The sequence below is a fragment of the Seriola lalandi genome, unplaced genomic scaffold, assembly GCF_002814215.2.
Source record: "Seriola lalandi dorsalis isolate HSWRI2012SDOR001 ecotype SW California unplaced genomic scaffold, Sedor1 jcf7180002054881, whole genome shotgun sequence".
In the NCBI taxonomy this organism is placed as follows: domain Eukaryota; kingdom Metazoa; phylum Chordata; class Actinopteri; order Carangiformes; family Carangidae; genus Seriola; species Seriola lalandi.
Genome location: NW_019525434.1, coordinates 227,324 through 253,217, shown reverse-complemented (window position 1 = coordinate 253,217; position 25,894 = coordinate 227,324). Strand labels below are relative to the sequence as shown.

The window sequence follows — 25,894 nt, the reverse complement described above, 5'->3', positions numbered from 1 at the left end:
GTGACGTTTTTATTACATTTTTATGTGTTAATACACTATGACATTTTTATGCCTACTATAATTTAAAGATTAATAAACGTTTTTTTATTGTATAATCTGTCAAACCACGGAGGTCACAAACTGGGGAGAGAAGGTGAGAGTCTCTCAGATGATATTACCTCATAAAAATATTCATGTCAATTTACGTCAAAGATCTCAAAAGATGTCAGGAAAATATTTTGATTGTATTGAGTCATGGGTTTAAAATCCTTAAAATTTTTTGATTTGCTCCGTGAATTAAGATTCTTTTGTCATTTTAGGGGAATATGAATCTTTTCTGTCTAGCAACACTGTCCGCACGAGGAAAATGACAGCACTGATTACTTGTGCAGGTACAGAGGATTATGGAAATAATGACCGTCCTCACAGGAGTACAATTTGTAATTTTTGTGTTTTATGTCTTCTAGTGCAACAACCACCATTCAAAACAGTTTTTAACCCATTAAGTTAAGTGTCAGAAAACACTCACTGATTGGTCTTACCAAGCATGAGATAGAGCATAACAAGACAAAATTGCTCTAGTACAGAGACAGATCGGGGATGGGTTTAGAATAGTTTAAGACTGGAAGAAATGGGGAAATGGTTAAAATCAAAGCACACTCTAAAATGGCAAAGAAATGCAGGAAAGAATGCACAAAGCTGGACATAAGATGTACTTACACTGAATACCACAGACCAATGGCACTGCTTTGCAACATTATGTGACAAAGAAACCTGAAATTAAGACTACAAGTGGCATCGCCATGGACACATTACATGCTTGTGGTAACCTAGCAACCCTTGAAGTGGAACTGTAATAAGCAGCATAGCTGAGGTCACCACTTGAGGAAAGAGAGAGACTGTTTTAGTGTTTAGAATATATTCTTCTGATCATTTATCTGTTTTTCTCATGAAAATTGCTCAGTACTCTGATGTAGCTTTGGGGATGATGTATCGTCCACATTAATGACAATAAAGCTTATTTGAATTGAGCTGAGAGAAAGAGCAAGAGACAGAGAGTGAGATGAACAGTGCTTGCATGCAAATACTCAAGCGTGCATGTACGCATAGAGGCACACAAGTGTACTCACTTGAGAGAAAATGATGATGAGAAACAGAAAGGGATATGAAGAACAAAATTAAAAAAGAGAAAAATAATAAATGTTCCTGCTGATACTGTATGTGCTGCACCACACTGAAACCTACTGAGTCCATTGACCATTTGCCATAGATTCTTTGTCAGTTAACTAATAAGCACAACACTTCAGGGACAAAGAAGGTCAGTAACAGCCTCTAAAGTAAAACTGTCTTTCCACAAATACAGATAAGAACTCTCAAATTAAAAGCCTGGGACGAAAATGTCAGTGTTTATAGAAAACTATAAGTGACAAAAGAATATAGTGCTCTATCTGGGCATTTACGGCCCATTAATCTTGTTATCTGATGTAATGTCTATAATTTTGTATTTGTTCCTGGTTGTTTATCATTGTAGTTGATATGTTTCTCTTTGTTTGTTTTTTTACTTTTATTCTATATTTCAATATCCTTTGTACAGCACTTTGGTCAAGAGGAACTTTTCATATTTATACAAGCATTCCTACTGAGGTAGGTTTTGAGATACAGTACTTTGGCTACAGAAAAGACTTTGATCTATTCTACTGTTTAACATGTGAATGTGATAAGATATGAACAGATTCCTCAGAAATTGTGCTGCAGCAATGGGACATAGGGTTGATTTTGTATCCACAGCCCAACTTTACACCCAGTGAAAACTGTGTTGAATGCATCAGATCTCGCTGCAGTTCAATAATGTGTTGTCTTTAGATACTTCATTAATGATCATAACTAATGGATCCTTTCCTGGCAAATAACTGTAAAGGCACCACAGAGATGAGAATGTCTTTGAGTTTCCAAAAAGGGAAATAAATACAGATCAGCGTTGTCGTACAAGCATTCAAAAGTGGTAAACACTGGGAGACAACACGAGACAAGCTTACAGACAGCCCCTTGTATTCTCAAAGTCAAACATGTCCGGGAGAAAAATAGAAGAATAACCCAAACAATGACACATCAGACTTTCTGTCCTCTCTGTGATACAGCACAATGTTGATGGAAACAGTAACATGCTGAAAAAGGGTTTAAGCGTTATGAAAATAAATGTAGGAGCTGTTCTCTGTGTTAAATTGTTACATACTCTACAAACAATAATGCATGGGTCATAGAGTGTATTTTCTACTTGGTAAGATGATACACCATACACTTAAACACATACACACAATGCATTCTGCTGGAATTAATGGCTCATACAAAGAATAAAAATTACAAAAACTGCATATACTGCTTCATTTGTCTGAATTTAAGTGACAACCCACTGTCTCAGCAACACTGAGTTTGTCGCTTTCTGATAAGGGATCTAATATCACCACCTACCAAAACAGCTATAATATTATAAATTGCCTGATTTTTTTATTTTTTTAGTTGGACTGGAGTTGGAAGCAGAGCCATGTGAGCCATGAACTCACAACTACCTTGGCCACTCAATGAAGTTGCAGATCTAATCTATTTTGCATGGAAGCCATAATTAATGCATGCAGCAGCAGGCTAAAACATACATTTCTTGACTGTCTTGCTATGTCAGGGAACAGTGACTTAACTTTAAAAGAACTGCCATGTATAAAAATGTGTACAAGTGGGACAGCAGCAGAGTGAAAATGTTTGTTGCTGTTGGTGAAAGCAAGTCAGCATTTAACACCTCGCATGAATAAAATGTGCAAAAATGCAGTCCACTGAGAAAGGCAGCAGGATATTGAAGAGACATTTGTCATTTTTTGCTACACATACAAAACATTTTAGTACCTTTGCCACCAACTGTATTATTTTAACATATTTTGAAAGAATAATATGTATGGAATCAGTGTTGTATGTCAGCACAGCTTTTCAGGCAGCCTGCAACAAACAAGACACCCAACAATGGTGGGTGTGTAGTTGTGGTTGCCTGTATAATATAAATAAGATGTGACTTTTCTCAAGAGTTTCCAGGACTCATCCAGGTCAAATGATTTAAATGTTTGAACTTTGGGTGTGACACCATATATAAGGTCTTCCACTCTTACAACAAAGTAGTACTGAAGTAAAAGACTTCTTGTGTTGAAAGCTACCCATATGGCTGATCTCAGTAACAGTACGGCACAAAACGATACGACATGACACCATATGATACGATACGATACGATACGATACGATACGATACGATATGATATGACATGACATGACATGATACTATAAGATACAATACAATGGAATACAACGAGGTACGATAACATTGGACAGAATATAACAGAATAATACAATATGATACAATACAATACAACAAGATACAATGGAATAGGACAAGGTACGATCAGATTGAACAGAATAAGATGATATGATGCGATACGATGCGATACGATGCGATACGATGCGATACGATGCGATACATTAAAGACAGACTAATACGATATGATACAATACAAAATGGTACAATGGACTAAAGTACTGATATGATACAATGTGATTCAGTACGATATGATATGGTATGATGGGATGGAACAGGATATAATAGAACAAGATAGAAATGGTGTCATATGATAATGAACAGATAAATCAGATAGCAAACAGTAGGATAGAATTTACTTTATATAATATGAAGCTCAAATAATAGGACCATGCTATTAGTCAGCATGTGAAGCCAGTCACTATGAACTCATTAGGTGGTTTCAAGTCTGGCTCATTACCTTAGCCATGTCATCCCCTCTGTCTATCTCACCTTCCTTATTTCTCCCTGATGTATAATTATCCACTAATGCAGAGGTACAAAGAAATAACCATCAGCTCTCTCTCTGCCCATCTTTCCTGTGACTTTGCATAATTTCATTAATGCCATTTAAGAAAATTTTTAGAAAATGGTGGTGACCAATGCTCTGACTATAATTTTTTTCAACTGAGAAATTTAGAAATGGATTTCTGTTTTTCATTTCTTCTGATGAAATGATAAGCAATTGATCAAATGGGGAAAAAACAAGAAGGGTCATTTTACTCTCAGTGTAAAGGAAGAGCTAATAAATGAGCAAGCTAAAAGGATTCGGTTTATAATTAAATGTTACACTGGTTTTTCCATGATTAGAAGTTATCTCTCAGTAAGGCAAGGAGACCACTCAACTAACTAATGTGAGTACTTTACAGCCCTGTGGCAAGAATGAATATTTGATCAGCCAGTTGGAGATTTCAATATTTAATTGTTGCAGGTGGGTAAGGTGTGAAACCTTTATATTCTTTGTTATAACAGGAGGAGTGCCTATGTGTCAATTACACTTACATTGTCATATATTTCTCGAGCAGCCTGTAGGTTTATCATGCAAACTTTTTCCTGTGAACTAGAGACCTAAATATCTAATAAAGACTAATAGAGCTAGTCTCTTCACAGCATATTTCATGAGTCAGCAGCTGATGTGAATAGATTACCAGCCTGTTCAATATGTGTAACACTGAATATTTTAGTCATGCGAGAGAAGCACAAGCAGGTAACTGTCAAAGCGCCGACATGAAATGACAGCTACTCATATGTTTTGTGCATTTGCTGCTGCATAGGTTGTTGCTGCTGAAGCACATGCATGTGCACACATGCAACGCCAACGCAACTCTACCTTGACGCTTTAATTGTACTCGTCAGCAAGAGCGATGAGCTAGATCTTCCTTCTATGCAAGTGACGCACATACACACACACACACACACACACACACACACACACACACACACACACAGATGCACCACTCTACCTTGTTGGATCATGACCTAACATTTTTTTGTCACCATGACACACTTCATATTCTCAGTGTGAGCTGTAACATGGGCGATGGACTGGAACGTCCATGACTTCAACACACGCCTCAACATTTGAGTTAGGGGCTTCAGTGTGAGCACTGGACTGAAGCCTCCCATAATATATAATATAATATAATATAATATAATATAATATAAACATACATACACACACCTGTCTGAGTTGTGTGTGGCTGCAGATGTAGGATGATGGTTCAGGTGACCATCAACAACAATTTAAGTCACTTATTTTAAACTACTTTAAGTTGAAAATCTACATAATTCAGGTTATCACAGATCTTACAGAAATCGTATGAAAAAAAACAAATTTTGCTGCCAACCATCAGTTAAATTTGAATGTGTTCACAATGAGGCTTTAATACAGAGTCTCACCTCTGATGTTCAAACGCATGCTATGCTAATCAGTGTAGACACAAGAGGAACTCTCCTACCCTGCAGCTAACACACGTGCACACACACACACTCACACACACTAACCTTGATCTACCTTGATCTCTGTGGCCGTCAACATGGGTTCTCCCTCTATTCCGGTGACTAACAACACACATGCGCGTGTACACAGAGCACTACCTCTGCTCTCATTCTCAAGCAATGGACTGGAACTAACATACACATTCCTGCGGCTGTCTCTCACACACACACACACACACACACAGACACACACACACACACACACACACAGACACACACACACACACATACAAACACACAGAGGGAGAGAGAGACAAAGAGGACACATGCACACACGTTATATGCACACAACCATGCTGCTCTGAACACTACGACACAACTTCACACACACATACACTTAATGATCTCTGACTCACACAGCCACACACTCCCCTCTATAGAAATGTATCACTTAGAGTCTTATAACCATGCAGTCACGCGCACATTCACGCACACAAACTGTGCCGCACTACCTTGATGTTTTCATCATTCACACCAACACGTGCTACCGTCAGGAGGCATCCGTCTCTATGTCTGACTTCATAGGTCAACTCTGCGACAGTGGGCAGCATCTCCTCTACCCTCGTGGATAGACTTTGATGACCCAAGTCCACTTAGAATGACTAAAACCCACATTTCAAATACGTCATCTGTACATCAGATAGAGACTGACTGTTTTCTCTCTTTGTGGGTATATCTGCAGGTCTTCTAACTTGCAGTTTAATAAGTTAACTTATATATTAAGGTCTGTGCTAATGGCTTGTTATTGGTCATTTTCTCTGAGAAGTCTTGTTTCAAATAAAGGTCAGAAGGGGAAGCTTTCCTGAGCAGAGTCATTTCTGTCTGGTGCCCCTGTATATACAAACAGGCTCACAGACAGGGTGGTGATAAGGATAAGTGTAATTAACCTGAGACACATATACGTGCGTACGCAATGGTACAATCAGATTTAAATTTGCATGTTTTCAGATGTTGTGTTTATCTTACTATTGCACGTGTTGTGTAGCATTTGAGCCTTCAGATACTTCTTGTCATATGAATACTAACCATAAATGTCTTTGACATGAATGTCTTTGAAGAATTTCCTTTGAACATTTTAGTATTCTTAGCAAATGTGCAAACTTATACATATTTAAATCTTCAATTTGACCAAGATATCGCCTGATAAAATGGAAAATGAAAAGGATATTTTTTGAGATTGCATTTTTACTTTTCAGTTCACATGAATATTTGAAACGGGTTAACTTCACACATCCATAAATTAAGTCTATAGTTGCTCCCTCCCTGTGCTCTCATGAAATATTCAGGCATGAATGCAACATGTGTGTTTTCAATCATGTAGATGTAGATATTCACGTAGGCTACCAGTGTTGCAGCAGAATCTCCTGCTTTTGTTCAGTTTTGGATTCTGCCCTATCAAGGACAGTGACACACACACACTTGAACTGAAATGTGCACACACACAGTTTTGACAGCACAATAAAAACGGCAAGTACAGTCAAAGTCACAACCTTTGCTTTACTCCGACCAGTACACGGCCCCTTACAGACACATCTCACTTGATTCTCTTGGCAATGCTCCAAATCCTCCTCAGTAAAATTAGGCATCTTATTTTCTCTTTTGTTCTCGGTTTTCCCCCTCTTTTCTCTTCACTCCTCAGCTTTTATCTCGCCGAGCCTCTCATTCCTATCAAATCCTCTTTTCTCCTTTTCTCTTTCCTGTCGCTGTTGTCTTCGTTAGTCTGTCTCACATTGTAGTGAAACAAGTTCCACTCTGATCCAGAACTCCACCATGGGCTGAATTCATCGGCTTATCCACTGTGTGTACGTGTGCATGCGCATGTGTGTGTGTGTGAGTGTGTGTGAGTGGAGTGTGAAGCGATGCTGTGAGAGAAAAGTGTGCTTTGAAAATGGAAAGCAAGAGGGAGTGAGAGGAAATTTGTGTACGTGACCTCCTTTCCTGGATGCTTGACAGAATGGGTAGAGAGCTTGGATTGGGTGGTCGTTGCAAAGCACTCAGCCATCCATCGACCGACAGCCATTGATCTGCAAAATCCAATGACTCACTAGCTGCTCGGTATGCAACCCACATACAGTTCATATACATGCAAACGCAAGTGCTGTGTGTAAACAAGCGCACATGCAGATGCTGATAGGAAGGCCTATAAGTGTAATTACTGATTAATGTAATTACAGTCCACATATTACATGAGTATAATTGGCCATGACTATTAAACTGAGTTACTCTTTCAGAGTTTGTAGATTGCTAACCCACACACAGTAATTACAAAAACAACACTGGAAAGTAAAGGTGGAATTAAAATACTGGCTCTGCATTCCTAATTAAAGCATTTGTCGCAGTTGTCCTTTTCTTTACTGACTGTATGAAATGTATTAGTGGTGAGGCGAGTCACAAAAGGGGGAGGGTTAAAAAGAGAGTAGTCCGACTTTTTTTTTTTCTTGCAGAGCAGGTAAAGATCTTCTGACTTTAACTCATTCTGGATTTAAATTTAATTTCTCTTCCCTTTTGAGATTAATCATATGAATATAAATCAAACAGTTTTACATCAAATAAAAAAGGGGGAAAAAATGCATTGTGTGCACCATGGGCAATAAAGGTGCTCTTGGCATTAGTATAATACCAGCCTGTTCCCAGTTCACTCATTTGATGGCTGTAATAATTTTTTTTTTAAGCAGAGTAGATAATGGCCGCATTTTCACCATTTTGTTGTGTTTGCCATGAATATATTGTTTTGAGATCTTGGAGAGAAGGTTTTACATTGGGTATTGTCTCGGGGAGGGTCCAGCAAAAAGTATGTATAACACTGAGGAGGGTCTCATTTAAGATTCAATATTTTCATATCCCTACTTTTCTCTATAATACTATAACACTACAGTGCTATATAAAACTTTATTTTGGAGGTAAACCAACTATGCATTGAATGTGCAGTATGCATGAATATGTGCGCTCACTCACTAACACACTTAAATAATGTTGTGAATGAACAAATGTTGCACATGTTGGATTCACTTCACTGCTTCCTGTCCTCCATTTCGACAACAAACTTTAAGGTAAAGTTGAAACAAAAAAAAAATTGACATGGTCTCCAAGCTTAACTCTTGAGGGAAAAACAAAGTTTAAACTGACAAATGATTGACAATCACCATCACAACAAGCAAACAAAATAAGAAGTTGTTCCACCCATGAAAGATTGAAGTGATGAAAGAAGAAAGCGGAACAGTTTAAGGCTTTTCTTTCCTTTTCTTTGGGGTTTGTGTCATTTGAAGAGGAAAACTATCCACGGCACTGTTCAGTCCAGAGCCCTTAATCCATGACTATGGTAATGATTGTATTTTTTTTTTATCTCAGTGTATGCCATGTTGATCTCACTGTGGAGCTTCTAGCCTTTTTTTATGTAACTCACTGAGCAAATCTACAGATTAAAACCTTTTAAGCTTTCTTCATGAATATTGCCCTGGGTTACTCGTCTTTACTCGACATCTGAGTCGATCAGAAAACTTGCAATCTGAAAATAAAGTGTTTGATATGTCAAAGCCTCTAACCTACTTAACTTACTGCCCACTGTTCTGTTAGAGGTTTACTCTCAAGTGTTATAATGCTCATTTTGTTGCTATGGAAGCTCTAAAATTGCCTGTTTGTGATTTCACAGTTAACGTGTCTTGATTAAAGGCTTTGGAAATGTATTTACTCACTGTTCTCCACAGTAAAAAATACAGTACAAAGAGAAAGTGCACCACTTGTAGGAGGGTTTCGTAACTGCAGGTGGGTTTTTTTTCTGAAACTGCAAGAGTCAAAGGAAAACCAGGAAATACATCGGCCTCCCAGACTGCATTTCCCAAACAACATTCCCATAGATACATATTTACTTTTATCTATCTTTATCTTTGTCTTACACAAACAAACACATGTGCCAAATCGATGAAGTAAACAGTCAGGTTGTGCTGTTGGGGTTCATTATAGGTCTGAAACCTCAGTGCACAACTGAACCCATTCACACCTGGCAGTACCTGATGCTAATTTTAAACAAAGGAAACTCCCAGGAAGCTTCCAGCACTGTGCTAACCAGTTTTCTCCATATGTTTTAAATCACATCATGTTTGCTTATAGTATTTTGTCATGGGGTATGCCGCACAGCACAGCACTGCACATATGGCTACTACAACTCTATTCCTATCGTGTCAAATTAAAGTAATTACACCTTTAATCATGAAATAGGCTGTGTGGAACTATGTTGTCAGCTTAGCACTAGTACTGTCAATTATAATTTGATCAAAAATAATGTGCGTAGAAAAGGACACTGACACGTTTAGACGAGCACTCAAAGCCAAACAAAACAAAACTGGGTCCCTCCTCATCTTTACCAAAATTCTATTTCTATGCTTTCTTAGGTCGGTCATTTGGAAAGACATCTAGGACCTCCGCCCAAAAAAGGCTTTAAAATATAAGTATACAAAGCTTGACATCTAACATATGTTTTAAAGCAATATACTCACTACTACTCTGACATTAAATTCTGATGAAATTCACTTTTAAAATACAGTTTATCCAACTCCAGTGACATTTCTGAAATGACACTCCACCATGGTTTTTAAAACAAGCTGCAGCCTATTCATCCTCTGTGAAACAAGTTTCAGTCTGTCTTGATGTTTTCCCATCTGCAAATTTACAAACTGTTTCATCACAAAGTCCACTAGGTGGAACCAGAGGACAGTTGATTGAGCATCAAGCAACGTATTCATTTCTAACTCATGGTTTGAAAAATTGAATTCATTTAAGATAATTATGTCTCAGTATATAAAAAGCTCAATTGATTACTAAACAATGTAATCTACTTCATGTACTTTGTTTCAATATAAAATCAGAGAACTAGTTTGAAGAGTAGTGTTTTAATGTATCTTTCACTAGATATTTAAAATATATAATGCTTTATATTGACTGCATATATTATATGGTACCTTGATAAATTTCAATAAATCTAATCTCACTATAACCTTTTCAGCCCAATGTAAAGCATCTACATCACACAGCTTTAAATCAATTTGATCAAGTAAATGATGAACAGAAAGAACTGCCTATAAAAGTGCTTTTAAAAACTAATGCTTGTTTGTCATAAGTTCATGAGTAAATACACAGTCCTCTACAACTGTTTGTAAAAATGAATCCAATCATCTTCATCACAATCGTCGACCAGCCTAAACTCAACTGTATTCCCCTTTCCATTTCTAGAAGGCATTCAGTGTTTAAATGTGAAGTGACACATTATGAACCTGACTTAAGTGAACATAGCACACAAAGACAAGAATAAATACAGATCACTGAGGTTTTTAATAATCATCAACACATTTATGTACAAAGCAAGCGGTGTCATATTCAAATGACCAAAAAAATGAATCCTAAAATGCTTTTTTTTGTCATTAAAACAGTTAAAGATTACCCCAGGGAATCAATTCACCAGTCACTTTTGGTACAGAGTCAGTATAGTTACAGTCTGACAAAATTGTCACAGATTATCTTCAAAAGTTAAACAGCCCTGGGTATAGAAAAATGACATAGGAGGATGGATCCAGATTTTGAAAATAAATGAGAATTATGAGTGCAAGATTCACTAAAAACCAGAAAAACCTCATCCCTGCCAGTTTCCCCGAAAGCACCAAGATCGTCTTTGTTCTTCAGTTATCCAATGGGACAAATGCTTACAGTGAAACATGGACCCTGTTTACTCACACAAAGAACCAAATACAGGCCAGGGTAACAGTATCTACATGTAAAAAAGATATTAATTATATGAATGGATTAAATGAAAAGGGGCTTGTTGGGTCTTTCATTAGGTTTGCACATTACTACGTGTTCAGTTCTCTATAACAATTCTCTATTTGCCACCTGAATACAATGCTGCAAGATGATCAAATTTTATGTGGTTATAACTCCTTGTTCAAAAAAATCAAATTGAGACAAAGAACCTGATTGTCTAACACACAAAAACATCTAACAGTGTCACAGCCTGGGACACACTCAACTGTCTGTCTTCAACCCCATTACCACTTCTCGTAATTTGTCACCCTCAGTGTAATAACATGAATTATCATCTTCTTGTGTACCTCTAAAAAATGACAAAAATGGAATTTATGTATTAATAATGTAAACAGCCTAACAGAAAGACCAAAGTCTCTCTAAAGTGTATTCAAAAACTGTTTTTAATCATGTATTCTATCACACAGTGAAACAAGAATTACTTCCTTTTACAGTATTAAGAGAATTTGCATTTTCATCCCTCCCATTCCTTATCAGGAATGTTGGATGGATGGATTTTTTACCACTAGTCTCAAGTATTATGGCAGGTACTGTGCTGTGGGCAAGGTCCCAACAACTAGGACATCCAAGACATCCAACAAACCAGCATTGCTTTAAAATGACGCTCCGAAAATCAAACCCAGATGAAAAATGATAGAAACACAGACCTTGCAATTGTTTCTTCTAATTTTAAAATTGCATGATGGCAATTCCCAGAAAATAAAAATATATGATATGTTTTCTATGTATCTTTAAGAACCAGTATATAGGATTTAGGGGATCTATTGGCAAAAATATAACATTAATGTTTTCATTGGTGTATAAGCACCTGAAATTAAGAATTGATGTCTTTTTATGGTGCTTAGTAGGTAATAGGGATAATAGGGATCGGGTCCTCTTCTACAAAGCTTGCCATGTTGCATCGCCATGTTTCTACAGTAGCCCAGAGCAGATAATTTAAACACTGACTCCAGAGTGGGCCTTTCACATTTTTGTGTTACCTGAAAGCCACCGTAGGTTCTCCTACTCGCCTGGAAAGGGAGGGGAGAGAGGAGGGGTATTCAGTTGGTTGCAATCTGCAATCTCCCTGCTATAGTCCACTAAATCCTACACACGAGTCCTTTAAATTATATCTTTAGGTCTTCTGCAAAACACAGAACAATGCGTGTTAGGATGTTTGTGTTAAGACTGTGGCAGATTAAATGTTGATTCAAATCTACAGCAAACATGTTTCCTGGTTAAATCCCAACAAAGCCCAAATGAAAGAGGAGGTTAGAGTCAAAGATTAGCTTGATGTCATTTAAAATATAGGTAAGGAAATTCACACCCAGGGCAGTACTAACTGAATTAGTTGTTTTGTGAATAGAGATGATCATTTTTGTGGTAGTCAAATTTCAAACTTTATTCTTTTATCAGCCAATGTATTCATTTATTCCCTTCCTTCAAAATAATCAGATCTGGCATCCTGTTCCAGGATTCACAACATGTTGACACTCTCTTGCCCTGGAGACCTAGGCTTATGAAAACAAATCACGTGAGGATCTACCAAAACTTTGTCTGCATTATTTGTTTATAAAAACAGGGACTAGAGGTAACCAAGGGAATACAGCAGAACAAGGAAGCAATCTCCACTCAACACAATCCTTTAAGAAAGCATAAAAGTAAAACAAATTTAGAGAAACTAATCTTTTACAAAAACACTTGCGCCACTAGTTAGTTGTGTTTGTTTCCTCTTCAGTCTTTACAACAGTGACTGCTTGAATGAGCAGCAACGCTGAGGGATGGGTGGTCAAAGTCACTATATACACACACACAGATTCACTTTACAGTCATACAACTGTGCACACGTCAGCATGTCCAGTTTTCTCAGTGGTATCACAGGTGACAGTCTGCCATTCTCTCACACACACAGAAACAAACTGGGGAGCTGAGGGGGGCAGTGGCTGGTGCCGGTGCTCCTATATCATAACTGTGATAATTAGGGTGCTCTTCTTCTGGGTGGTTTACGAGACTCAGTCAGGATATCTGGCTGCCAGAGGGAACTGTGGAAAGGTAGGTCCCTCCTGTGAAGCATTTTTTACATTTTCCTTCAGTCCTTCGATGTGTGGCTGTGTGCAGAGAAAGAGAGAGGAGACATGGTCAAAGTGTGAACAGTTTGTCTAATAAGCTTGTATTAATTAATGACACAATCATCAATAAATGTGTAAAGATGACATCATTAGGCTTCATTCATAACTTCATAACTACTGCTGGTCTACATAATATTGAGAGGAACAGTTTAGTGGGAGGAAAGGCTGATAGCATTTTCTTTGTTAGCAAACATGAAGCAAGAGTTAATCTGTCTGAATAGCACAGAGAAAGAGAACTACTGTTTAGGGAGTTTGGTGCACTGCTCAAATTATCCAGTATCTTGGCAAAAACTGGCACAAAAAACATGTGTCTCAGTTAACACATGATGGTGGGAATGTTTAAACTTGAGATATGGTTGATGAGTGGAATTATTATAAAGCTAACAACTGCACTTTGCAATAATGGATGCTACAGTGCAGTATTAAAGTAGTATTAAATAATTGTAGTACAAAGCTTATTGTCAGGTGTCAAATAAAATAACTAGTGGGCCAAGATCAGCAGGGAGTTATACACAACCAAAAACCAGAATGTTGACGTTGGCACGGTGCATTTCAAATGAAATGAGGAAACATCTCAAACTTATCTAAGCACCTCAAAGACAGGTATCCAGATCTGTACGTAGAATTCAGGGTGAGTGAGTTTCAGTTGTTAACTTTATATCAACAACATGTCGTCAAAATGTTCATATCCTTAAAAATCGCCATTGTTTCTTGCGAATTGCGACAGCTGACATCTGTCGTAGCAATGCTCCACATATAATGTTCACAAAGGCTAATGTTAGCTTGTTTGGTGAACATAGTGACAGCTCATAATGTGGCTGTGTGCTCACCACATTAGTAGGCATCGCCATTCAGTCTCAATCAAAATATAATGTTGACTTTTTTGAATGAATATTTTCACACCATTAGTCTGTCACATTGTAAGCAGGGTTTTGTCCTGCATAGAGAATTACGAGAGAGCTTCCTCCATCTAATTTCGTGCTGCCTCCAGCTCTAGATAAACTCTTCTTTCGAACAAGCGTTTCACTCAGTGGATTTCTCTCATTTGTAACAGCGCTATATTGTAATCAGCACAGCGCACCAGGAAATGCACTGCTAAAACTACAGAAGAAGAAAAGAAAATTCCTCCAAAGAGGATCTGTTTTCTCCCAACTGCAAATATGTGTCAGGCAGCAGAACCTGATGTTTCGTGGTTGTGAAAACAGATGAATATTGTTTCTTTTGCATCCAAGCACGTCAAATTTCTCCAGGGGCTCTCGAGGACGAGAATCATGAGGGCAGATGAAACAGTGCAGTCATCACTGATTGTTACAGGCAGTTAAAAAGTAATAATTCATGACAAGATGTGGTAAATTTGTCAGGTTTGGAAGTAATGCACAGTCCCTTCCACTTCTTGTGGAATTGACTGCAGATCACAGTCTGTGTGCAGGATGAGGGTATTTAGTTGCCAAGTCTTGCCAAGACTTTCCTTGATTTTGCCAGAAACTTTTCTCAAATCAGCCAAATATTAGATGGAAAAATATTCAACTGGTGCAGATTAAAAAAATTCTAGGGACACTAACAGTTAATTTGTAAACGTGACACTAAGGCAGGAAAGGTTTTTTGTAGGGCTGAAGGAATATATTATGTTCATTCTTTTAATTCATTGATTGATCAGTTGATTCAATTAATCGTTTAATTTAGTCTTATGATGTCATGAAATTGTGCAGAATGCATAAGGTAATATCTAAATTGTTGAACTGTTTATGAATTTGTTTATTGTCCTTTTGTAAATTGCTCAGGATTCACTAGAACTCCCTGAAAGTTCTTGCTGAAAGACAAAAGTGGACCAATAAGCATTTAACTGATACAGTGCGTTAAAATAAATGAGTTCATTTCAAATTGAGATAGCGGATGAATATTTTTCTACTGGACAATTATCAATTGGAGAAGGTTGACATTAATTTAATAAGCTTAAAAGTGTAAATACACAAGTATAATTCAGTTGCTGAAAAAGACTCATATTCGTAAATATCAAGTTTGGAAAAGAGAACCACAGCATGCCAAGTGCTTTTTAATCCAACGCCCCCACAATGGAATAAACGTGAAATTAAAAAACACTGATAAAGAATCACGATGAAATGGAAGAATAAAGATTGGAAATTTTACCGTGAGGGATTGGCGGTTTTTAGCTTTCATCATCTGAGACATGGGGTTTAGCAATGGCCATCTCCTCCTTGCTATTTGCAATCATCTTACACTTCTACAAAACAGAGAAAAACACATCCGTTACTTAGTACAGGTACTGTATGCACATATACAGCCACAAACACAAAACCACATTACTCACTCTTCAACATTCTTACATTCAACAATGTTTCGTTCAAACATTTACATTAACTTTATAATTATTGTCGATCAATAACATGCTTTAACACAGACCAATTCACCCCCCACCCATTTACCTCAGTAAGCTCTTTGATGGTGTGTATGTTAGCCTGCTGAGTGACCTTCCTCTTTGCTTCCTCGATGTGGTCCAGGTTAAGGGTTGGTGTTGGGGGGGCGAGGCAGGGGGGAGGCTTGTTAGTGATGGTGGGAAGTGGGGCAAGGGGAGGCATGGCCGCAAGGGCACCCATGTTGGTCAAGGCAGCTGTCATAGTAGCCGCTGTCATACTTGCCATAGCGGCACTCATGGTGATGTTTGACATGCTGGGCATTCCGGGAATATTGGGTATCCCCATTGGACCCATGTTGGGCATATTCGGCATGTTGGGCATCCCCATGCCCATTGGGAGAGGTAAAGGTAGAGGTAAGGAGAGGGGGGCAGGAGATGGAGTGGGTAGAGGGAGCTGGAGGATGGCTTTTGGCCGAAGACTCTCAGGAATGGGAACCCCCGCCTTCGCACACATGGCAGCAGCATTAGCCTTAGCTATCTCCAGCAGCTGGTCCTTATCTGAACACAGGGCAATAGGGCATAGAGAGGGTGGATGGAGAGGAAAATAAGGCAACATTAAGCATAAGAGCACTCTACAACAAATCATAAAACAAAATCACGTTAAATTATGACATGAATGTTGATATAGAATCATAAATGTAAGCATTAACTGTCTTTCATTGTCATTGGTAACTATCTAATTGTTTTACCCAGTTCAGTGAGCCGTGGAGGAGTCTTGCTGGTGCTGCGTCTTGTCCGCGACCCTGAGCGGCGCTGTTTGCGCAGGATGAGAACTGGGGAGTGGCTAGGTTCCCTCTTCCACCTATCCCGTCTATCGAACGAACGACTGCGAAACACTGGGCGCCTCCCTCGACCCCTCGATCTAGACCTGCGTCTACGATCGGAGGAACGAGACCTAGATCGCCTGCTTCTGTCTCCTGACCTAGACCTTTTCCTCCGGCCTGTGGAGCGGCTCTTGGATCGCTTGCTCCTCTCTGTGGACTTGGACCTCCTCCTCCCTCTGGTGTTAGGTGAACGGGTTCGAGATCGCCTCTTGCGGGTTGGAGTGCGAGACTTGGACCGGCGGATTCTGGTTCGAGACTTGGAGGATGACCGTTTACGCCGTGTGGTGGAACGTGAGCGTGACCGCCGCCTCCGGGCAGGAGATTTAGACCGTCGCTTCTTCCTTTCTGATGGAGAGACAGATTCTCTTTTCCTCACTGGAGACTTGGACCTGAGGAAGGGTGAATGATATGACTGATTAATATTTGCACAGAATACTGCAACTTAATGCGGTGGGATAGCAGTTACAGAACAAGCAGAAGGCTATGTGTCTTACTTGTTAGTTACATTTACTAATGCAGCATGATTCCAGTTCATAACATCCAATACCTTTAAATAATTTAATTTAACGCTCTTTAACCTCCTAAGACCCGAGCTCTATTCTTTGCTATATAGGCTGATTGGGACCTGAGAAAAATGATGTCCACATATGAGGACATTAGTTTTAAATTTCGATTACTGAGTGGCAGTATAATATCCTCATATGTGGTCACCAGGCCCTTGTTGAGAAAAAGTTAGTATTGTGGTGTAGAGAACCCAAAATGTGAGGTCCACATATGTGGACGCCAGGTCCTAGGAGGTTAAGGACCAATAGAAACCCTCACTCAGGATGTACAAGGGGTGAATACACACACTAACACACCACAAACCTGGATTGCTTCTTTCTGGATGTAGACTTGGATGTTGATCGTCGACGCGATGAAGTTGAGCGTGAAAGTTTCCTGCGATCCGTAGGTGACCGTGACTTGGATAACTGCTTCTTCTGCACTGGAGATGCTGAAATGGAGGAGCTTCTCTGGCGTGTAGATGCCATTTTAACTGGAGATGAAGAATCCTCTTCTTCATCTGAGCCTTCCGAACAATCTGATCCATCTGGGTTAGGCTCTTTGGAACCAGACCTGGACCTGGAAACATCTCGTTCATTGGATGTACTGGTATGCTCCATCTGCTCCTTGTCATGGTTGGTTGCAAGCTGTTCCTGCAATTTATCTGAGGAGCTCCCAACTTGGGGACTGGAGGCAGCTGCTGAGGGCACGGGTTTCCAACCACCTGAATGATGCATGTTAAATGACATGGCATAAGACATGTTAGGACATTTTAAGAGAACAAAACACTTGAATTTATCCACATTATTCACTCATAAATATTCTCCACTTGGAAAATAAAAACAAACAAGGAGCATGATGTTAACCAGCAATTCTGATCAGCTTGGAGGAATTAGGGGACAAGAGTGACTTGATTGTAATTTGTCACTGGAATCTAATTATGAGTGGGGGCGATATGCGAGATAGGATTCACTTTTTTTCTACGATAGACAGAAGCTCTTGGTAACTGAGCAGATACAGCAATTATAGGAAGAAAATCAATTTGAGTTATGTTAGTTTGCCGGAAAACGTAGGATTGAAAAGTCTGACCTGTTGTAGCTGAAAGTCCTCCACTTTCTCCAGCTGTGTGCTCCGCCTTAGGAGAAGGAAACATCTTCGCTTTAACAGGAGAGGAAGATGTGGATCTGGCTGGGGAGCAGCTGCCAGACTGCCCATCACTTGACTCAGACCTGGACTTTGATCTGTTCAAGTCCACAGAGTCAGATTTGGATTTTGACCTTCTTCCACTCTTCTTGGGAGATTTGGACCTCTTTTTCCCAGGTAGTGGCGAGTGTGACTTTGACCGGTGCCTTCGTGACAACGAGCGGGATTTGGAGCGTTTACCAAACCTTGGTGGAGAACGACTTCTCCTGGCAGGGGTCCGAGAACGCCTTCTGACCGGCGACCTGGATTTAGACCGTCGTCGGGAGGGAGGGGTTCTAGATTTGGTCCGTTTGCGAGGACTCCTGGATCTGGAGCGACGGGTGCGCTTTAGGACGACAATGGAACGTGATCGAGTCCGCCTGCTCCTGCGGATCGACCGGGAGCGTGAACGGCGGGATCTGGGGGGTGGTGACCTCCTACGTCGAGACAAGGATCGACTCCTGGAACGTCTGCCTCCTGCGCGTCTTGCTGGTGTCCGCGACCTGGAGCGACGAACGGGACGTCTGGATCTAGAGCTGGAGCGACGGGTTCTAGTGACGGAGCGTGACCGCGAACGCCTGCCAACTGCACCACCTCGTCTGGGTGAGCGGGTCCTGGAGCGTCTTGTGCCTCCACGGGAACGTGACTCTGACCTTCGACTTCTCCTTGGAGACCGCGACAGAGAGGGGGATCTGCGACCACCACGTTTAGGGGATCGTGACACCTTTCTTTTAGGAGAGAGGGAACTCCGGCGTCGCTTTGGGGAAATAGACAAGGAATTTCTCCGCCGTTTAGGAGATTTGGACTTCTTTGGAGACCTTGTCACCTTCTTCTTGGGGGTGAGGGAGCGAGAGGTGGACCGGGACTGACACCTACCTCTCTTGGGAGATTTGGGCGACAGGGATAGCAACTTCTTCCTAGGTTTAGGAGACTGAGAGCGGGACAGCTGTCGACTCTTTAGAGGCGTTGCAGAGCGTTTTCCCTTTGAGGTTGACCTGGAATGGGTTCTTGACCGTTCTTTCATTGCTGTTTGACCACCAGACTGCTCCCTACTGGGACTAGGTGTTGGAGACTGACTATGACTTGAACCAGACCTTTTAATGTCTAGGCCCCTGGAAGGGGAAGGAGACCTGGACCTGGATGTATCATGTTCCTTGATCTTTGCCCTCTGAACTGAATTGGCCTGATCTTTCAGGCCTGGGTCATCTCTTGGGGTAGCACCTTCCTGTTTAGGGATGATGTCAGGCAGTTCGTGGGCATGGCTGAATGCACCATCTCCATGACCACCCTCTGTCTTAACCCTAACTGTCGTTGTCTGTGTCATCTCATCCAGGCCTGCAGAGGGTGACCTCATACCCTTCTCTGATCCATTGGTGTTATTGCCCTTCCCTTCCATAGAGGACACATCCATATTTGAAATCTCCTCTTTCTTCACTCCAAGCAATGCAGGTTTCTGCATGAGGATGGGAACCCCCTTCTCCTCCCCTCGTTTGCTTTTTGAACCCTGTTTAGGTACTGGTTCTTGCAAGTCAGATGCTCCAGCTGGCGAGTATTTGCCATCACCAGCTCCTTTACCTCCTTCACCTTCAGACTCAGAACCTGAAGCTGAGCTGCTTTCTGATGGGGATCGAGATGGGGATTTCTTTTCCTGCTTTTCCTGCTTTTCATCTTTCTTCCTCTTCTTTTTCTTCTTCTTGGCTGCATGTCTTTTGTGTTTTTTGGATTTTGAATCTCCCTCTGTGTCCACACGATCTGAGAGGAGAAATAATGATTAAAAAAAAAAAAAAAAACTTAAAAAAAAAAAAAATCAAACAAATAACAGGGTAATTAACCCCTTACTTTCTGAGGAAAATGAATTATGTTTGTGTGTGAGGATCCCGTACCTGTAATTACATCCCTTTTACCTTCCTCTTTCAGCCCAGCATGGTCTCCACCTCCAGCAGCTGCTGCCAGTCTGGCACTATGAACACAAGGAAGCATTTATTTACAAAATGTCCTTATTTCTGTAAAACTGAAGTTTCCAAAACAAAACAAGTTGCCACCTTTTCAATTTTGGTAAGGTGCAGAATCTTGTTTAGGTAGGCATAAAACTCCACTCAGCTGAACTTTTCTTAAGAAAAACTCCCCAGATAATATGGGATAAAACTTTTTTAAAACCATATTAGAGACAATTATATCTCTGTCAACATGTAGCTTGGTGCCTGTTTCACCCCACATTTCTACTCCAATTTGTTAACATTTTCTGTATGTAAATACATCAAGATTTCCCAGAAATGTATTCACTGCTATTGTTGAAAAAACACAGAAATGCATCATGTTATGGGGGTTTATGTTCAAAACTCATGAGCACAGCTCAAATATGAAATTCTGACTAAGAATAGACTAGAAACCATTGATGCTAAAATGTGTTTACTTTATCTCACTTTCTTAGATAAATTGAATCTCATAAAATGGGAAGAGGATGCTTAAATTTAGCCACGTTTAAACCAAAAAGTAACTTTTATCCAGGGACTTTTCTTCAAGAACTAAAAAGTTCCTGTGGCCCGTCTGCGTTTCCACCTCGCCTAAAGTCCAGGGAAGATTATGCAAATCAGGCCGACGACATATGGAAAAGCAATGGAGGTAAATGCACTACACCTCCAGTCCAGTATATCAAATACAGGACCATCATGTATTATACGAGATGATCCCGTACAATACGGGGTGGCAACCCTAGCTACCCCAGTTGTTGTGGTCCTTTATTTTTTGTGGTCCCGTTTGATTTTTTTTTTTTTTACCTTCTCTCGGACCTGTCTCGCAGTGTGGTAAATAATGTTGAGCTCACCTGGTGCTCACTTGGTGCTGCAGGCTTTTAAACACGGTGGGTGAAATAAAATGCAGCGAGTACTCGACCAGTCAGAAATGTTCATCACTGCAGACCACACCCGCCAAAGTTCCTGAACCTTTGGAAAGTACTACCCCCCAACCAGGGACTTTTTTGGGGGTCTATCAATTACCCCCGAACTAAATTTAAACCCTGGTTACTGCGGTTGAAACGGGCATAGTTCCTCAAAAGGTTCCTGGTACCTGGGTTTCCTTCAGTGGAAACGCAGCTTCCGACTGAATACACCTATCAAGTCTCAGACAATAGTAAGGTATTTCAATTTTTAGAGCTTTCCATACCTGGCTCTGGTGGTTCGGACAGGTCTCGGTGGGGGTGGTGGTTCTACATCGGACTCTGCGCCAGATTCTGAACTGCTCTCCTTTTCCCCCTTCCTCCTCCTCTTTTTCTTCTTGCTCTTGTGTTTTCTGTGCTTCTTGTTTTTCTTATGGGGTGGCTCATTCACTTCCTTGGTATTCAAGTCATCTTTCTCTGGTGCCTCATCCTCACCTGCACAGGGCACCCAGTATTTCAGATTACACAAGTATTTGGCAAATGCATAACCTAGAGCAAGGTATTTCTTAAATTATCTGATTAGTGCTGCACTTTTACTGTATTTAAATTTAAAGGCTTGTGTTGATTATCACACACAGTTTAAGGTACACAGAGGGTAAGGTGATTCCATAACAAGCCATACCACAAGCTGTTATATTCCGGTGACTAAGGCTCAAAAGACGTAAACTCATCCAAGAGCATGCACACTGACATCTGTCCAACACAGAGTTTCTTGGAGATCAAAAATGCATCTGGAGAGTTGTTTGGGGGGAAAAAGTCTGGCCAAGTCATTCAAATGTAACTTTCATGTGTTTTAAATAGTGACTGGACAATAATGGACTTTTATGATACAGTGGCATAAACTAAAAAAGTTAAACCTCAAATTTGTGGGGAATCTACATTAAAACAAACTAAATCAAAATCTAACTGGACAAAAATTTCAATGACGCAGATTTCTTTGTGTACTATCCATCACTCACCTGACGGGATGTCCACTGCACATTCCATTGTGCCGGTGCCCCTGATTTCGGAAAGTGGTCTCTTAATGTCACTCGTGTGCTGCTCCCTCAATCAAAACTAAGACAGGAAACAGAGTAACTGTAACTCAAGCAACAAAGACTGCAGCACCAACAAATGAAGTAGTACATATTTCATAGCCATGCTAGAACAAAATGTAAGTAACACCATCTTGGTTACATCAAGAAGTAGTAACATTTCACACAATGACATGTAAGGAAGGGTACTAAAGAACTTGATAAAACTGATATCCGTTTGGTCTGGAGCAAAACACCTGGGCATCCATGCGTCTGTCGTAATTTATATACATGTGGGGGACAAAATTAGAAACACCTCTCAGTATAACCAACAGTGCCACAAACTACAACCTCCAAAATGACTATGAAGCTGAATAAACACCTCTCTAAAACAGTTTAAAAACAAAAACATTAAAACCTCCACGAGGGCAGGAATTATTCCAAGTCAGTTGTAACAGACTGCTGCTGCAGAAGACCCCTCTGTGATTAAATGATGATTAAAACCAACAGTACAGTATAGAATTTCCTAAGAAGAAGATCCAAAGGATCAGGATTTCCAAATTTTTGCAGTAATGAGGTGCAAAAAAATAAAAAACATAATACAATTAAAAGGCTGGACCATCAGTGTAGTCCTCCTGATCCAATTTGTGTCTCTGGCAAACCAAGTCTCATCCACTCTCCATTTAAACAAAAGGTTGTGTGATCAATACTGATATCAGAAGAACACCTTCCAGCCAATGTGATATTTAAAAACTTGTTGTCGTCTCACCACAAGAACTTATTTTTTCTGGTTAAGAACAACCTGGCTGTTTGGTTGGCAAACCAAACTAGCACATCTCTGAATACACAATAACCCCAGTGCTTAGATAAACCTACAGAATGCTTTAGCTGACAAGATTACTGAGAGGATAACAGGGTGAGTGAGTGATTACTCTTTACTTTTGATTTTGCAATATGTAAACACACTTTACATTTAGTTTGCAGTGCACAATTTAGAAAGATTAAAATAAGTAAACAAGAAGTGTATATGTATGATGACTGCTAATAAATAAGATATCAGGGATAGAAGAGCCTGCAAGCATCTAAAGCTGCTAAGGACAAAATACTTATCTAGTCAGAGGTGTAACAGACTCAAACATGGTATACCAGCACCTAAATATAGGAGCACTGGTAGTATAAGCCAATAACCATCTAGAACAAACAGACCCCCTTGTAACCCAACAAAGGTTGCATTCCCAGCAATAACAACAGTGAGGTAGGATTGCTAATGCAAACAAAGTTATATATAAAGTATATACTCAAAACTCCATCAGATTTTATTCGACTCTCTCAAAGACAACTTAGTGTAACAACATTTGTTTTACCGTTGGCACGAGCTACTTTACATAAATGAAGATCTGGTTTGATTTATCTTTAAGACTTTTTTTGACCAAACCATGCGCTTTGCTGAAGAAAGTAGTCATCCTACAACCTTAAAGCTTAAACACGATCAACATTAGCCATGCCACCATACACACATAACGTGAGAAGTCCTGCTGTTTTCAAACATTGGCAATGAAGCCACAGTCTAACACACTTTAATCACCCTTAGCCTTCATGTGCTGAAACCATTACCCCCCTTTACGCAATAATAACTTATCGGTAAACAACAATACTAAAATTGTAATACACCAACATTCAACGTTATGCGGCGTTTACCAACACATCTAATAAACATTGTTGCTTCAGTTAATGCTAAAGCTAACCATCAATGGTATGGCTGCCAGCATGTTATTTTAGATTTCATGTAACGTTAGTGCAATTAGCCCTTCTGTTCCCGATACATCATGTTACAGTGATAAAATACACGAAAACGCAATTGTTTACATGTTGACCAGAAGCTATATGGATAACAGAGGCGAACTGAGAAAAAGTTTTAAGCAACAAGAGACAGTTCATAAAGACGTTAGATAACGCCAAACATTGTCGGGCCTGCACTGCCACAGCTAGCGTTAACATCCATTCACAGATCACCGCAGCGGACATTAGCTAGCTAACGACATGTTAAGTCAATAAAACACCCACTCAGTGGTTTTTATAAAGCTGCTCTATTAAAGGCAAATTGTTCTGCACGCTTACCGATTAGACAAAGTATAAGCTGTAAGAGCCAAACATGCTGCCTGCAGACCGCGGCCTCAGCAGCGTTTCACTGCCAACACGTTCAGCTAGGACACTACCGCTAAGCTAGGTTAGCACGCTCATTGCTATTTAACTAGCTAGTTCGCTAACACACTTAGTTGCTACTTCTTTCACCAAAGCAGGTTCGTTCGCTCATCAAGGCTGTCTTTTCTTTAGCATATAATTACCCAGGTTGTGCTCGATGACTGCAGATCCTGTACAGAAAATACCAGATGGCTGCCGACCTAGAATGTGCGGGACTAAACAACCGCTGAATATGCTAACCGTCAACGTTAGCCAACTAACTGGTCCGCCATGATGGGAAAAGGTATCCCAACATGCCATGCTGCGCAGTTTGAATGGCGGCGTCACGGTCTCCTAGGAAACTCCACTACATGGTAGCAAACCGAGGCAAACTTCAGGATTGTGTTTTATGAGCAATGGCTGATCCGCTTTAATTCTTGTTGTTGTCTTGGTGAACATTATCCTATTTATTTTTTCATGCATTGTACGATGTCAAAAAAGCTCATCGTACCTGTACATATAAGCATGTACAATGAATGTATATGTATCTTGTCTTTTTTACTGTGCTTTGTTCACTTAATTTGAATTCAGACTCAGAGCTTTTGTTGCACTCAGCTTTTTGATGCACACATTTATATCGATTTTTCTCTGAGAGAAAAAACATTTTCACATTCAGCTACATTTTTATAGTTGAAATATAAACATAAACCTGACCTTGAACTATTTGACAGCATATTCATTTGTATGAATAAGTGGGAGAAAAGAATATCTGAAAAATATTAATTGGCCCAGCTGTTTGAAAGCTGCTGCCTAATAGCCACACATACTGTATAACAACAAAGTGATGTATGCAAAAGTGAAAGCCTATTTCTGTTCTCTCTTTTACCTTCTCTGGTTTTACTTTTCATTTTAACTGCAGTGGATAGAATCACATCTAATAGTACCAATCACCGACACAGTTTACAAACTTTCAACATAAGCTGTCTGTATTACTAATTCTGAACCAAGTGGCATTCTTTTTTCTTTTTTTTTGTTCTTTTCTTTGAGTGATCACAGTTGAAGAGTTTAAAAGTTACACATTATATTGGTATTAAAGTCCCATGTTACAGAAATTGTGCACATCTAAACAATATTCTGTATTGTTAATATATTTGCTTTAATATCTGTTTTGAACTTCAAATACATTAGTAGGTCTTTTAACTGAGACACAGACCATATAATGGTTTTTCAGCATTATTTCTTGTAAAAACTTATTAAGATTTTTGGGGGAGAAATTTACTCTGAAGTTTGGAAGGTTGCATGGATTATGCATTTTTTCTGTCATATAAAACCAATCATTCATCAAGTCATCAGTCATTAAGATCAGAGAGAGGATCATCAACTCTGACCCCCCTCCATTGACACACAACACATAACACTGCGGGAGTGAAGTGCACTGCATCTTCAGTGACCGACAGCTTATGCTCAGTTCAGGTGTGAAGAGCTTCTACATCTG

General features: G+C 39.8%; 1 protein-coding gene across 2 annotated transcripts; it reads right to left on the bottom strand.

Moving 5' to 3' along the window:
* Positions 1-10,674: 10,674 nt before the first annotated feature.
* On the bottom strand, positions 10,675-24,719 carry LOC111671509 (uncharacterized). 2 transcript variants are annotated; one of them, XM_023428610.2, is made up of 10 exons: positions 24,564-24,719; positions 22,165-22,261; positions 21,433-21,640; positions 20,154-20,230; positions 18,178-20,022; positions 17,413-17,812; positions 16,411-16,934; positions 15,732-16,219; positions 15,436-15,529; positions 10,675-13,266 (listed from the first exon to the last, which is right to left on the bottom strand). In XM_023428610.2, exons 2-9 carry the CDS (start codon positions 22,190-22,192, stop codon positions 15,455-15,457), a joined length of 3,645 nt encoding a protein of 1,214 aa, XP_023284378.1. In that variant the 5' UTR covers positions 22,193-22,261; positions 24,564-24,719; the 3' UTR covers positions 10,675-13,266; positions 15,436-15,454. The 2 variants fall into 2 exon arrangements, with proteins under 2 accessions (XP_023284378.1, XP_023284379.1); XM_023428611.2 differs by lacking the exon at positions 24,564-24,719 and adding an exon at positions 24,337-24,424.
* Between the last annotated feature and the right edge of the window lie 1,175 nt (positions 24,720-25,894).